We start from the raw sequence: 16,409 nt of genomic DNA, 5'->3' as shown, positions 1-16,409 counted from the left end.
TGGTACTAGGAAAACATTAAAAGGTAGGGGAAAAAAACAGGTAAGGGTAAAATAGTAACTTAAAATGATCCATCAACAACAACGATACCCACCTTGGAACCAAAATTTGGCTTGTAGAGTTGGCAATGTCGTCGTTTTCATTTGGTCTCATTATTTTCAACTTTAATTTCGATCAATTTCAAATTTAATTTTTTACTAAAAAAAATACCAGTCAGATTTCTTTCACTCTCTTCCATTACCGGAACAACTACTTAACCTGCCTCACTCTTTCTCTCTCTATAAAATCCTCCATTTTTAATTATTTTCTCTCTCACACACTCACACACACACACACACCTCTCATCTCTTTCACTGCATTAAATTGTTGCAGTTACTGCAATCTCTATACTGGTTGAATAGCTAAAGGAGTCTTTTCATTAACATTTCACTTCAATTTTATAGACACATGCGAATTTAGAGTAACCGGAATAAGATGCCGTTAGTGAGGGTGGAGATTAGAAATGAATACGGTTTAGGACTGCCGGAGCTTTACACCGGAATCGATACAGAAGATCCGAAGGCGGTGCTTGACGGTGTCGCCGTTGCTGGCCTCGTCGGACTCCTCCGTCAATTAGGCGATCTAGCTGAGTAATTATGTTTTCCTTAATGCTTTATGATTTCTGTATATCTGAGTAATAATTAGGTTAAATTGGAGTAGAATTTTGTTTCTTTTAAGTAATTTGTGCTATGGCGTAGAAATTAGTGAGTTTAATCATATAATAAACATTTAAAGTGAATATTTTTGTAATGAAATGAAGTGATTATTCAATAATCAGTAGTAAAAGGATTTAGGTTTTTGAATATGATGTAGTTCTTTGTTATTAGGCTTTGTTTGAATTGATAGGTAAATATGCCAAAGTTTAACTATAAGACAACTGGCCTTCAATGAAAAGTGTCATTATCATCAATTCAAAGTTTGTGTAGTGGTTGAGAGTGTAGTTTGCTTTTCAAAGAGTTAGGGCTGTTTTCTTTTAAACTATATATCTTGTCTTCTTGTTTGATAAAGCTAATTATGGTGGTTTTTATAAGATTTTTTGATGGTTATGCACAAGAATAGATTAAAATACATACAATGATCCTATAGAGGGCTTGTCTCAAGTTAAAGAAGTGTACCATGAGACCTTAGCCAAGGGCTCTACAATCATTGCAGATAGGCTACTTGCCGTTTCCACTCTAATCCCTTTGTTGACAATGACATTAGTTCTAATAGGTTGACCATGCTATAGCTGAGGCTTCTATACTCCTATTAGATCTCTAATTGACTAAGTAGAAACAAATTTAGTTAAGTGTACAATAATTGACTGCATGCAATTTCCACTCTAATGATTCTAATCCTTTTGTTGACAATGAGAGTAGTTCTAAGAGGATGACCATGCTATAGCTGATGCTTCCATACTCAGATTCAAGGTTATAAAAGTTGCTAGTCGGGGACTAGTCGTTCGGGACCTTGTACGGACTAGTCGGTCAAGTCGGGGACTAGTTGGACGTTGACCAACTTTGACTGTTTTGACCGATGTTAACCAATTTGACCGACTTTATAATTCCGACCTTTACAGAGTAAATCTGACTTTTGACCGATTTTGACCCTTGCGATTTTTGAATGACTTGGCCTAGTTGGGACGGACTACTTCAAAATATGGACGAGTAGTTTGCCTAGTCGGCCGATTTTTACAACCATGCTCAAATTAGAGATTGACTGATATAAAAGCAAATTCAATTAAGAGTATATTGTTTGGATGCTGTCATTAACCCCCCAGCCTTATGATAGATGCTTCTCATGCAGTGACACCCTCACATGGAATGTCTTACTGAGTACATCAGTATGCAAATTAGAGTGCAACCTGCAATAACAATAATAAGACTCAATGGATACAAAAGCATTTCAGTATATGTTTTTTATTTTTATATCATCTTCAACCTGTAAATGGATCTAAAATATTATGTGCTACAAAAGGCCTATGTGATGGGGACCACCTGGCAACAGAGTGGAATAATTGAGGATGGATAAGAGAAATGTAACCATGTGCTATTGTACTTACCTTTTGTATCCTTTATATGAAAACTTTGTGTATATGGATGATTTGCTTCGCCTTTTATTTTTCTAACATACGATTGAAATAAAACCTTACAGTTAAATTTAGTATTCTTGTGCTAAAGATATAAGCCATCTTTCAGTTTGTCCTTTTGTTTATCTGATTGTTGGATATTATTCACTTATAATCTGATTTTTGCAACTGAGATAAAATCTTTTCCATGTAAAGATTTGCATCAGAAATATTTCATGGATTGCAAGAGCAAGTGCTAATTACATCTTCAAGAAGTCATAAATTGGTTGAACGAGTACACAACATTGAAACTGCACTCCCTCCTCTAGAGAAGGCTATTTTGGCACAAAGGAGTCACTTGCATTTTGCTTACACAGCTGGTACCACCTTCATATCTTTCGTATCGCAACTACGGATGATCCTAATAGTTATATTTATATTATACATGCAATGTTATCAGTTACTGGTGTAAATTGTTACTATCTAATGTTTGTGGTCACATGTATATCACAGGTTCTCACTGGCATACTCGAATCAGAGCTGAACAAAACCATTTCATATATAGTGACTTGCCACGATGCATAATGGACTCTTATGAAGACTGCCATGATCCTCCACGTCTGCACAAGCTTGACAAGTATGAGCGTTGTTCAATATCTCATTATAGTTTTATTATTTTGTTAGGGTGCCTTCTGCTTCATAGTTAACTTTCAGATTTGACATCGGGGGACCCGGAGCTTGCTTCAGAAGATATTCTGATCCAACTTATTTTAAAAGAACTTCAGCCGGCCCTTATGAAGCACACCTTCAAAGTGTCCCGAGAGAAAAGAAGCCTCGTAGAAACAAGGCATGTATCAATTCTTTTTTTTTTTTTTTTTTTTTTTAATCATTATCTACGTAGACATGTATACTATGATTTAGATAGGTTGACCAACGAGTTCAATCAATTTCTTACATCAAGTAACTATTTTGTATCATCCAAACTACTGAACCAGTCATAAGTTTCTAGCACATAAAGTCCTTATAGTATACCAATTTAATACTGATGTTTACGTATGCAGAAAAAGAGATCCTCATCAAGGTATAAAGATGTGACACCTGTTCCTCCAGTGATTATGCCCGTTGAAAGGTACAACACTCTTAAACTTATGTGTGAGTCAGATGGGTTAGTTAATGGGTTAACGTGGAGAATTTTTGTGACAGGCTGGGTTGGGTTGAATTAACCCTGCAACACTTTTCCCCCATAATGACTTTTCTTTGTGTAAATAGTTGGTGTCAGTCTGTTTTATATTATTACAATGTTAATGTTAATTTTTTTGAATAATAGTATGAGTTTCGTAGTAATAACTGAATCTTAATTAGATGATCTTGGATGTTTCATACATTAAAGATACACTTTTCGCTTTTGGCCTTCTGTTATAAGGGTAAAAAGGGTAAAAGGTTTTCCGTTTTCCCTCTTCGGGCTACCCGGAAGAGCAACTAATCCGACCTCATACTCCGATGCATCCAGCCCAGGATTACTCACTGGCTGTTTCCAACCCTTCCCTAGTCACCACAAAATATTCGTCCCAATATTCGTGACAGGGATTCGAAATCTGAGACCTGTTGCTAGGAACTCAGGGCCCCAACCACTGGGCTATCTGTTATAAGCTAATATTTAAATATATATTGTACTTGTTTGACCTGTTAGACAAAAAACATTACTTAAAGTTTATCCTTTTAAGGTAAATGGGTCACCTTTAAGTATTAGTGGTTGACAACTGTTAATGCAGTAAAGACGTGATTGATGTTTTTTAGAAAAGCAACTCACCCCAACACAATTTCCCAAAAATATATTGTCCACCCTTGGACTTGAACCCATAACCTCATGGTTAAAGGGTCTACTCGATACCGCTAGGCCAATGGCCCTTTGATAAAGACGTGGTTTAATTATATGTTAATTTTTCTTCTTCAGAATGGATTTTGGCTCTTCGAACATAAAAGAGAAAGCTCCCCCTTCTGAAGATGTCTCATCATTTCATGATCAACAAATATCTGGAATCGAACAAGAAGTTGATCATATGACTTCAGTTAATTCAAGAAATGGGTCGGGATACATAGACTGTATCTTCCGTCCAAGCTACTCAACACAATCTGAAGACAACAATGCTAAGGAACTCTCTTCTGATTCAAATCGTCCAAATAGTTCATATCTCGATTCGGATGAAAATGTCCACAATAAATATGTAGCAGACCCGGGTAGAACAAAATCACCTTACATTACATGGGATGAAAAGTTAACAATTATAGATTCTACAAGCTTACCCAATGACACTACAGAGATACCATGTACAACTGAGAAGGTAGATAATGATGAAAAAGAAGATTCAAATTCCAGAGTTGTGGGCCATATAGATCTCGATTTTCATGATGAACAACCTCTTCAAACATTAGCCATAGTCGGGGCCCAGCATGATGAGATTGAAAGTGAAACAGATTTTTACATGGATGCACTTAACACAATTGAATCCGAGTCTGAAAATGATTCGGGTAGCCAAACTAAGAGTGAACTAAAGCGATACTCCAATGCGAACAAGAAAGATGTGGAAGAAATTTATGAAGCAGGTCATTTAGATGAAAGTTCACCGAATTTCGAGTTTCATGTTCCAGAGCATATCCATAAGTCAACTTTTCCCGAATCCCATTTGGCTGCTTACAATTCATCGAACAAATGTGAATCTGAATTATTTAATCATGTTACAAATCCAGAGAGTGTTGCTAGCGATGGCTTATACTCGAGCTCTAAAGAACCAGATCCAAATGATCTCGAAAATGAACATATTTTAATTACTAACGAGACTCTCAATCCATCTTTGTCAACTTCTGATAGTCAAATTGCTGGCAGCAACCCAGTAATGTTCTGGACAAACGGTGGCTTATTGGGCCTAGAGCCTTCTAAACCTCCAGATTTTGGTTTGCCGTCTGTTGTGGGACCAGGTCATGTGGAAGAAACTACAACCGAAAACACAATCAATAAAGACGCTCATGTCAATGGTCTTAAAGATGATTCTGCTAATGGTATAACGGAAGATGGCATTAATCCATCCCGGATATTTGAATTCAGCAATAGATTATTAGTGAATGGTTTTAGAAAACAAATATCACTCGTTGGGAACGAAAAGCTAGCCAGCTCTGTAAAAAGTGAAGTTCCCGAGAATACAAGTACGCATAAAGGATATCGAACTGTTACTGGAATACCCTTCAGAGAACAATTTGGAAATAGTTCACCCCCTCTTGAACATATGAGGATATCGTTCCAGCCTATCGATGGATTTAAATCTTCTAAACTGAAATTAATGTTTCCTGATGGTAACAATAATAATAACGAAAGTAACGGACACATGTTTCCTTCGTTTCAGTTGGTGCCAGAGCTAGAAATTTCATTACACGAGTCTGGTTCAGATTCTGATGATGATGACACGTTTTGTAGATCGTCACCATATGCATCAGACGACTGTCGTAGTAGTTGTAATCGTTCTGAATCGAATTCCAATCAATGGGATGATAATGATGCTTTTGACAGGATCTCATCTGCAGAATCTGTTTCAAGCTCTCTTGTGAATGGAATTAGATTGCAACAAGGCTTCCCAAGTTCATTTCATGATGATGTCATCCAACAAACTTCTCATCATGGTGTTTTATTCGATATACCCAACTTTGATCCTGCAAAGGCTTCACATAAGAATTTAACTGATGACTTCAAGGAGCTTACACCATCTCCTCCGCCATTGCCGCCAATGGAATGGCGGGGTGTCACAGTGGAGAAAGAAGATGGCGGCATCTCAGAAGCTTTGACTTATACGTTGAATCTGACACCTCAGCAACCGAAGCCGGCTCCATCGAAAGAAGATCACTTTGTTAAATTGGATAACCCTTTGTTTAAGCACAAGGTAAGCTTGCTATATTTTATTTTTTTATTTAATCAGTAATTTAGAGCACCATCATGCCATATTTAGAGTATTTCTGAGGGGAGAAACAAATGGATGAGAAACATTGTATTTTGTTTTGCACAGCAGCCAGACTGGCAGAATCTACATGTTCAGAATAAATTAAATCACACCAATAATGGAAACACGGATGATGAGAAACAAGACTTTCTACAGCAAATTAGAACAAAAGTGAGTGGCCCTTTTTCTGATTCTTTTCTTCTTTTTTTTTTTTTTTTTTTTTTTTACCACCAATCATATGCAGTGTTGTAAAACTCCTTGTTAAATGCCAATCACTCATTTTTTGGAACCGGCCGATCCAATTTTTCAAAATTCGAGTAATTATTTCGTAAACATCGGTCAGTTGGTTAAAATTGGATTTAGTTGGTCAAAATCAGTTAGAGTCAATATCGGTCAACATTTTAATATGAATTTAAATCAGAATTTTAGAGTTCTTGAACGTTCAAATGATGATTTTGTTTATGTTTCGAGACAATTATGTTAACATTTACGTTTATCTTTGTGGATTTCTTGCGTATTTACACGTATATTTTTGTAATTTATTATTTAAATGTATAAAAATTTCAATCCGATTACTCCCCGAGTTGCCAATTACTCCCTGAAAAGTCGAGTACTCCCAATTAGCCATTTTTGCAACCTTGATCGTATGATCCTTTTAATTCTAGTTTTTTCGTGAACTAGGTCCACCTAGGGTTTAGAAATTTTGAAAATTTACACTGTAATTTTCAACTTTTTTTTTTTTTGTGTGTGTGCTACAAAATCAACTATATATCCGGACTTTTGATATAATCTTCATTTCATAATCTTTACATTAAGCTATCAACTGATTGTCAGTAGAATTAAAATATGTTTATGATTATAGTTCACATATACGTTTAATATCTAATATATAATCGATGAAAACCTTGTTATTCTAGAAGTCTGCGAAGCAGTAGACTTGAGTCGATTTTATCAGTTTAACCTTTCTTTGGAGATAAATCTTCCTATGCGCGCAATATATTAAAATTCAAATATCAAACTTTTGCAACAAATATTCAAGTTCAGATACGCTATTAACATGCAAATACACCTTTTTTTGTGACCGCAGTCACGCAACCTAAGACGCACTTCAACTGCTCTGACAACTGCTACACCAGCTGGCCATACCAGCGTTAAAGTTACTGCAATTCTCGAGAAGGCAAGTGCAATCCGACAGGTTCCCCTTTTTCCCTCCTGCTCATTTTTCATCAGTTGCCTCCTCATTTTTCGCATCAATAAATCAATTATTTAAAGCAATAGTTTCACAAATCAGCTAAATACATACAGTAATATTTATGGTTCAGTACTTTTCTGTAACCAATTATTGCTAGGAATTTTTATAAGAGGTGGCAATTTTGATCCAATTCCTCATTTATGATTCGAATTGGATGGCTTTTTTTAACTTCTATTCCACATGGGTCAAACTAAAAAGTAAAAAATAGCTATTAATTTAATTGGTTATATGGATTAAACACTATTTTAAATGTGTACAATCTCCTTAATTTCTTTATATCATAAACCTTCACATTGTTATTGCAATAATAATTTTTGTAAATATATTTATAACATTAATATTTTTGAAAATTATTTGAACCCGTTACCAACCTGTGTGACCTGCCCAATTTGCTACCTTTTAAACTAATCATGTCTTGTTATCTTAGTAACATATCTTCGCAATTTTTTTTGCATTAGTCTAACTTTTTAACATCAACTAATTGAATATTATGTTAGGCTGTAGGAAGTGACGATGGAGAAGATAACTGGAGCGATACTTGAATTTCAGTCTCCGTGATTGCGTATAAAGTCAACTTCAGGTGATCTAGCAGTTCTACCGTTATCTATTTGTTTATACTCCCATTCCTTCTTGTAATTAGTCTATAGTCCTGTTTTGTATTTATTTCTGTTATTGATTTTATCAAATTGATCCATAAGTAAATCAGGTTTATGAGTTTAAATTATAAATTTCTATAGCAGTTTAGTTGTGTTAGCATGTCATAATTCAATCACAAAACCAACTTGGTTAAATAACACCATTCTTTATATTAAAGTCGACGTTTATATTTTATAATGTAAGAAATTAATTTTCAAGAATAACTGACCGTTAGAGGTAAGATGTAAAATAGCTACTGTATGTTATTTGATTCTTAACTGGACTTTAATCCGTGTATACATGCAATTTGTCAAATGAATTAAATAATAGTGAATGATGGTTAATTGAATTTTACTTTTGAAATTATATAGTATATCTAAAATTGTAGAATTTGATTAGATTTGAAATTTGGGGTATAAAAATATATAAATATTCAAACGTCTACTTGAGAGTATGTGTTGCATAAAAAAAACTCGAATTCTGGAATCTGGACCACTTGGTAAACATCCCATTATATATAAAAAAAATATATGTAATATTTTTGTATTTGTAGAATTTTTCGGGTGATAATATTGATGTTAAAGTTGTGATATAAAATAAAAAACTACAGTAATTTGAAATTGTAACATTACAAATAAATATGACAATATACATAGAGACACCCACACCCAAACAAAACACAGAAAATACAAATTACCTAATGCAACCGATCATGCATAATAAACCCATCATGGATTCATGCATACAAATTACTAGAAATTTAGGACATTATATAGTCTAGTGGTAAAAGGATCAAACATGCCTATGAGACAAGAATAATGATTTAAGGCATCCTCAAACTCGCACATATTTTAACAATATAATGGTCACCAGAATCATCTATGGACATTTGATTATATAGTTCTGTAACTTGTATGATAAAAAAAAAAAAAAAAAAAAAAAAAAAAAAAAAAAAAAGTAAGACTGACATACAAATTAGTATAAAGCGTCATTTGTTTCATGTCTCCGGCAGTCAACTGATTGGTGTGGTGGATGTTTCAAAGCTGTGATCACCTTGTTTAATTCACCAAACATTGTCTCATTCTCATAATCTTCTCTATAAAATGTCCCTACCCAAATAATCACAATCCACCTCCAAACCTAAACAAAAAAAAAAAAGCATCAATCGATCGATCAATGGCGGATCCTAAAGAAGGAGCAGTTGTAAAAGAAGGCCATCAAGAAGGTCTAAAATTAGCAGTTTCCATCCTTGAAGAATACTGTCTTCCATTAGGTCTCCTCCCTCTTGCTGACGTCATCAAAGTCGGTTTTGTCAAGAAAACAGGTTACATGTGGATCGTGCAGAAGAAAAAAGTCGAACATACCTTTAAGTTAATCAAAAAACAAGTTAGTTACGATACTGAAATCACTGGTTATGTTGAGAAAAAGAGGATCAAGAAATTGAAAGGAGTGAAAGCTAAAGAATTGATGTTGTGGCCACCGGTAAATGACATCACTGTCGATGATCCACCCACCGGAAAGATTCAGTTCAAGAGTCTTGCTGGGATCACTAAGACTTTCCCTGAGGAAGCTTTTGCTGCAGGCCAGTAGGTTTGTATTCCGGCAGGCGAAGAAGTTATTCGGCTCCTTTCTTTTTGTTGTAACTTGTCGTTTACATGAATGTACGGCAGCGTTGTTGGAGATTAACAAATAAAATTTGTTTTTGTTTCAGAGAAAAACATCACTAACACTATACCTTAAAAAACTACAACTGTTTTCACAATACTTTGTCTTATAAACAAGAAACTTTTTACTTAGCTAATATAAACATTGAGCTAACACAAGAAAGAAAACAGTTTAAAGGAGAAATTCATAACTGGCATTTATCTATACGACTCTTGTGCATCTGCAAAATTGTACTGCATACCAGTCCAATTGAACTAACCCAAGCAAGCGTTACAACCAATGCATTGAAGCTTCTGTTCCACCCTCCCTTCTTCAACTGTTGATAATTACAATAAGTCAATAACTTTCATTACTATATATAATGAATATATCTGATCTGTGCAAAAAAGGTGGACAATATGGTTAAACTGGTCACAACTTGGGTCATACTTGTCTGGGTCATTTGTGTAAAATCTAACAAAAAATGTTTAAAATGGAAACGGGTTCCGCAGATTGTATAGTCATAAGAATTTACTGTATTAATGTGGTATTATTATACACGGAGTTGCAAAATTATCATTGTAACCATATAGTTTCTTGATCACATTCAACATATCAACTATATAAATTGAATAGTTGCTTGCTGGTCACCCCGGCTGGACCGGCCTCGTAACTCTGAATTAATTTGATTGAATACATCCATATTGCGTTGTAGATTCCATTAGACTGTAGAAGATAAATAAGCTTGAAGTAACCTCAAAAGACTAATAAAGACACTAGCAATAACAACCTCTGCAGTTGCAAAAGCACAAAAAAATACGCGTTACTTTGAAAACCAGGGCGTTCTTTCTTAGATTCTACAACTATTCTGTTTTTTTCTACAATTCTTGCAAGGTTTATGATAAATATGAGCAATAACAGCTCATAAAGATTAACAATAACAATAACATGAACATGATCTGTATCAACAAAATCTAAAGAAACTGCAGATATTTCATTTAGTTTACTAATAGGGAGTAATCTGATGCATATGGTATGCTGCATTGACTTGTAGAATCATCTCAAATCTTTTTTTAATATAGAATACGTGCTTATTAAGATTACAATTGTCTTTTTTCATTTGATCGTTTCTTGAGTTGCAAGTCATAAATGTAAATCTTTTCCATGAGAGAATACAAGTATAAATGTATATATAGAAGTATATATTTCACTTTTTTTCTGTATAGTTTTCAACACAAATTTACAAATAACTCCACCAACTGCTGTACTGACTTTTTTGGATTTCATAAACCATGGAAACATATGGACAAGAAGACTTAAGAGATTCTTTATACATAAAATCAACATCATAGTATCTAAATTGCAGGCATATATCAAGCAGTAGGATATGAAGCCATCATTGCAATCCCACAAAGCCCTTCCTTAGCTTCAACGTCTCGCTGCATCCTAATGTATCCTTCTTCACCCCAACTCGTTCCCCATGAATTCTTCACCAACCAATATTTGACGCCGTCATCACTCGTTCCGTACCCAACTGCCGTTACTCCATGGTCCAATTCAGTTCCACAACTTCCATTAAAAACACCACTCGAATAAAACTGAAAATCAGACTCCCCTGCATCAATAGCAACTGAAACAGGCTGCATAGCCACGGCCTTCAACAATGCTGACTCACTGTTAACCGGTACGTCCTCATGTCCAGTGATGTTGGCTGCACGAACAACTTCTGCTTTCGTGTTGCAAGTTGCATCTACAGCTTTGTAAGGGTACGCTGTCTCTGTGCTGATACCTTTGTTTTTTACGATAAATGTAAATCCACCGTCCATGTACCCACCTTCACATCCTTGGTCTTCACCACTTCTATCGCAATCCACCAGCTCTTGCTCCGATAACGAAATCAGTTTCCCCGTTGTGAGCTGAGTAATTCCTTCGGTTGCAGCAATTGTCGAAAACGCCCAACAGCTTCCTATTGATTAAGGAACAGTAACTAAGATTAATAAGTTAAAATAAAAAGAAAAGTTCTTCACAATTGACTTACCACATTGACCTTGATCCTTGATTGGGGTAACGGCTCCTTTCTTCCTCCAGTCAACGCTTGATGGAACTGCGGTCACATGTTCGTACCTAAATGGCGTGGTTTGAGCAGATCTTGGTTTGGATGGGAACTTGAATCCGTTACGAGTGGCCTTAAACTCCTCATTCGTTTGGTCTGCAAATGCGTTGATGCTCAGTTTGTAACCCGTGTTGCCAGCATTGTTGAATCCTTCTATGTAATCTACATTTTCCTTAAATACCTTGAAGCGCATCTGTTTCTCCACGTTGTCTCTATACACACGCCCATAACGAACCATCCATTGTTCGTGCTTTTGTAACATGGTCTCATCGCTTAGTGTTCGAGATGTGACTTGACATGCCAAAATCCCAAAAACCATCAGTGTTGCTAGCATGATTGATCTATTGAATGACATGCTCATTATTAGTTTATAAAAACTTATATTTTCTATTAACAGAATCTGGAATTTTAGGATATGAAAGAGTATGAGATACATGGAGAACAATATGATCACATATATATAAGTTTTTTACTTGGATGTAGCAATGTTGAGATAGCTAGGATCCAAGAAGTTTGTAGCAGTGTGTAGGGCACGATTAACTGATAAATGACATTCAACTTTTGGTTTGATTTTCCGTAAATGTGATCATATCGTAAAAGACTATTTTTGTGTTATTTGAAATTCATTTGGTATACTCCAAAATTGTCTTAAGTGTAGTGTCTTCTTTGATGCAAGTATTGTCTTAGCCTAAATAGTTCTAGAATGTAATTTATGTGCTTACTTGTTTGGCTTCTTGTAGGCAAAAACTGTTAACTATTCTTGTGGAAATAGCAGTCTGGATATGAAATTTGAGCACAATACACAATGGACGTGATTTCTTCTATATTAAAAGGGAGTTTGTAGATAAAACCGACCCTCTAGCGACCTCCACTGACCGGTCAAACACCGTAAAATCGCCTAACTCATGGTTAAAGGGACATGATGCTAGTGTTGTAAATCTCCTTATTTCTCCCCGCGATCTCGTTTTTGGAAGGCAGCTGAGAAGAGATGTCGATCTCCTGAGATTTTTCAGTCAACGGGGTCAAACTTAGTCAAATCCACGCTTTCTCGGATTTTCTCGCTCAATTCTCGGGTTTTCTAGTAAAATTCTTCATTTCTCGAATTTTCTGGCTGATCATGCATATTTTAACCGTGGGGTTTAATATGTCTGCTCAATACATAAGGAGGGGTTTAAGGATCTTAGAACGTGACTCTCCGGTCCGGCTACCGTGAATAACCCTGGCCGACATGATGATGTCGGCGGGGTGGCCAAGTGATTAAGTCCACCTCTGATAACGATCGTCGATCAAGAGGCCCCAAATAAGGTCGTAGGTACTAGCTTACGAAAGACTAACCTGTTAACCTTGAAGAGATGCTGAATGATGCTGTTTTGCGTAATGTATCTCGTGTGCGATAGTTACGTAATATGCCGTGTCTGGTAAATGATGATTAGGGTTGTATTTATAGGCAAACCCTAATTCTAGAACCGTCCCAGATCACGTTAATCTCATCCATAACTGACTCCCCCGAATCACGGATATAATTATGGAAAAGATATTTACTTGACAGCTAAGCAACCGCCGTACCGGGAACAAAGGAATCAGATACAATCCGCATACCGCATACCGCACACAAGCACACGCATACGCACACTATTAAGCGCCCGCATGCATATGAGGTGCGCATGCGGGTTGCGGTATCATTATGTCCCCCCAGTTTGATGTTATATGACGCAAGACACATGACATCAAACTATTAAGCGGAAAAAACAAGAAAACGGCTAGGATTTAATATTCCGCGTGCGCCTCGATGCCATTAAATGCCTGTCACAATCGCAGAAGCCCATTCGGCGGACATGACATAAAGTGGCAGTGTGTCAGGCGCGTGCCAACCACGCGCGCACATGTAATCATACCCAACTGGCATCCACGCGCATAAATAAAGTGCTGGCCGTCGATTGCGTAACACGTGTACAGCCACGATCACACCACTCCATCCCATGACTCCCAATCTTCCCTATAAATACCCCATTTTGCAGCTCATTTCCACTTTCCTGCTTCAAGCTTCCTCGTTACGCTGCCAATTTGAATTCCGATCAAAAATCAAACATTCCGGCCACCATTTAAAGGTTAGTATTCATCCGATTACTCCTAGAAAATGACTAAAGCTAACGAGACGTATGTAGATAGCGTAGAGTCTGTTATAGAGCAGAAGCACATAGATTACTTAGTGAAACAGTATCCTCCCTTAGCCAAGTACAATCCGGTGCCACCCCTACCCCATCAGCGTGCTCACGAGCCACCGGAGAAGAAAGTGGCCATCTATGAACATGCGTTCAAGCATGGTAACTTTAGGGTTCCTCCCTCTGACTTCTTCTTAGGCGTATTAGATCACTTCAGAGTGGGATTAGGGCAACTACACCCGTATGCCATAGGCAAAATAGTTCTGTTTGAAATGTGGTGCGCCACAATCGACAGGGTACCGTTGGTTAAAGTTTTCTGTCATCTATACCGCCTAGCCAATCACCACAAATCCTGGTTCACCTTCTTCGCCCGACAAAATTTCACCAAAACCCCAAAGTCGAATGCGGGTAACTGGAAAGAAACTTTCTTTTTCATTGACCAAACTGTAGTTGGTACCGCTTTTCCGCAAACGCTTATATGGTGCGAGAAGGTGGAAAAGGATGTGAACAAAACCCCGGTCCTTGATTACGAGGAAACAAAGCTGTTAGCGGAGTGCGCTAACGCACAGCTGGTGCACCGGTCATACGGGAACGTGATGTTGCAGCTAGGGAAGATATCCGCACACTGGCCATGGGAGGATGTGCGTCCAGCCATAGTCGGACCGGATGGAAAGGGTAGGAATAGTATAATCACGTACTAACAACAGTTTGCTATTTATGTGTTCTAACGCATGCGTGCATGTTTGCAGAGATGAAGATGAAGAGAGTACTGACTGCGGAGGAGATTGCGGGCATCGCGTTCCGCAAACAGAATGTGAACCAGCCGTTAGAGCAGGAGAAGACTGGCGAGAATGCACCTGCCACCTCCGGCAATAAGCGCAAGGCCGCCGAAGCCTCCCAATCCCAACAGAAGAAGAAGAAACTAACTCCCAAACAGAGGGAGGACAAGCGGAACGATAACTTCGTTCCCATCGAACCCCGTTCTGCGGATCTACCTCCCCCATCATCTGGTAAGAGTTCTGCTTGCGTGCATACCGCACATTTAAGTTTGCACTTATTTAACCACTTATTAATACGCAGGGCATGCGGAAGAAACTCATCACACCCCCACCGCGGGTCAATCCGGACCTCGAAGCTACTGCCGAGTCAAAGGATAAGACGATACACCTGGACTCCGAGTCCACACCAACCCCGCCACACGGTAGCTTCCGATTGGCAAACCTGGCGCAGCTCACCCAGTCATCGGTGGAAAACGCCGCAGAGCAGTCCGCCTTCCTCCAACAAATCTTCTCGGCTGAGTTCCGCAACCAACTAGCCGCACTGCCTTTTAATCAGGCGCTCAACGCCTTCGTCCAAAACGGCCTCGTCTTTTTTGGCATGGTTGCGGATCAAGCCCGCCGTTCCACTAACTTGTATCAAGTGGCCTTGCGGAAAGAAACGGAGCTAGGGCTGCTGCAAGCGGGGGTTGATCAGGTGAAGAAAGACAGGGACGTCGCAGAAGAAGCGCGCAAGGCGGTGGAGTTAACCGCGGCGGAAACCAAAACTGCACTGATTGAAGAGAGAAAGAAAAACCGCGAGCTGGTTGGGGCGGTTGACCAGTCCAAGGGGGAGGCGGAGCGTCTGCGGGTGGAGCTGGAAAGGGTGACGAGGGAAAGGGATGACGCGGTAACCAACCGCGAGCTGGCAGAGGCGGATCTGGCGAAGCTGCGCACTGCACTCCCCACCATTGCGCAAAAGGTGATGGATTCTGGGCCAGTTACCGATAAGTTCAATGCCTATGTTGACGCGGTGAAGGACCACGAAGTCAACAAGGCAGTCTTAGAGGTGATTCAAGCCTGCAGCCTCACACCACCGTACCCTGACGCTGTGCAGAAGAAATTGAAGGAGGGTACGGCTGCGGCATTGCTGGAAGCGGAGAATGCTACCACCACCATTCCTATCCCTCTAATCGATGCGTTTGCGGTGGACCCAAACATGCCGATTGATGGGTTTCTCAAGGAGGATTTTTAGTTTGTGTTTGTGATGGTTTGCGCCGTAAGTCCTATGCTTAGGCAGGCAATTGTAAATGTATTTTTGAGCCCTAAGTCCCGTGTCGGGCAGGCATTTGAAACAATTACCACTTATGTAATAACTTAATTCAATGTATATGTATCTTACTGTTATGCATGCGTAGTTTGTTTGTTTATATATCGCGAATCAAAACAAAAGGTGAACCGCATGCCCATGCGCATAGTTAACCAAAACTCATGCGTATGCGGGTATTACTGCGTAAAATAAACCAATACTTTAACAATTTTACCCTTTAATAATTTAGACTCGAAAGCTACTGCGTTATCGCTTTGTCATGTACTAGAGGTGCACTATAGCTGTATGGTAAGCAACGCAACTAAAAACAAGCCAATGTTTTTATGCTTTGAGTTCCTCAAGCAAACCAATGCGAGAGTAATTACGCACAAGCAAACTAATGCTTGTAATTTTTTAAGTCGACTTTGCAGCCATCTAGTCTGCGTGGCGCTTGGCTAGGGGAAAACC

The 16,409-nt window shown here is 38.2% G+C and overlaps 3 protein-coding genes across 5 annotated transcripts; 2 read left to right on the top strand and 1 right to left on the bottom strand.

Annotated features, from left to right (window-relative positions):
- Window positions 1–317: 317 nt before the first annotated feature.
- LOC139871140 (protein SCAR3-like) lies at window positions 318–8,115 on the top strand. Of its 3 annotated transcripts, none has more exons than XM_071858885.1 (9): window positions 318–627; window positions 2,301–2,464; window positions 2,598–2,721; window positions 2,799–2,931; window positions 3,146–3,213; window positions 4,039–6,013; window positions 6,140–6,241; window positions 7,158–7,265; window positions 7,820–8,115. In XM_071858885.1, exons 1-9 carry the CDS (start codon window positions 473–475, stop codon window positions 7,862–7,864), a joined length of 2,874 nt encoding a protein of 957 aa, XP_071714986.1. In that variant the 5' UTR covers window positions 318–472; the 3' UTR covers window positions 7,865–8,115. The 3 variants fall into 3 exon arrangements, with proteins under 3 accessions (XP_071714986.1, XP_071714989.1, XP_071714980.1); XM_071858888.1 differs by having other exon boundaries at window positions 6,137–6,241; window positions 7,158–7,247; XM_071858879.1 differs by having other exon boundaries at window positions 6,137–6,241.
- Window positions 8,116–9,134: 1,019 nt separating this feature from the next.
- On the top strand, window positions 9,135–9,548 carry LOC139900719 (uncharacterized). The gene has a single exon (XM_071883481.1). It carries the CDS (start codon window positions 9,135–9,137, stop codon window positions 9,546–9,548), a length of 414 nt encoding a protein of 137 aa, XP_071739582.1.
- Window positions 9,549–10,975: 1,427 nt separating this feature from the next.
- LOC139871135 (senescence-specific cysteine protease SAG39-like) lies at window positions 10,976–12,076 on the bottom strand. The gene is made up of 2 exons (XM_071858875.1): window positions 11,641–12,076; window positions 10,976–11,568 (listed from the first exon to the last, which is right to left on the bottom strand). Exons 1-2 carry the CDS (start codon window positions 12,074–12,076, stop codon window positions 10,976–10,978), a joined length of 1,029 nt encoding a protein of 342 aa, XP_071714976.1.
- Window positions 12,077–16,409: the final 4,333 nt, after the last annotated feature.

The sequence above is a fragment of the Rutidosis leptorrhynchoides genome, chromosome 1, assembly GCF_046630445.1.
Source record: "Rutidosis leptorrhynchoides isolate AG116_Rl617_1_P2 chromosome 1, CSIRO_AGI_Rlap_v1, whole genome shotgun sequence".
Taxonomy (NCBI): Eukaryota; Viridiplantae; Streptophyta; class Magnoliopsida; order Asterales; family Asteraceae; genus Rutidosis; species Rutidosis leptorrhynchoides.
This window is presented reverse-complemented; position numbering and strand designations above follow the sequence as displayed.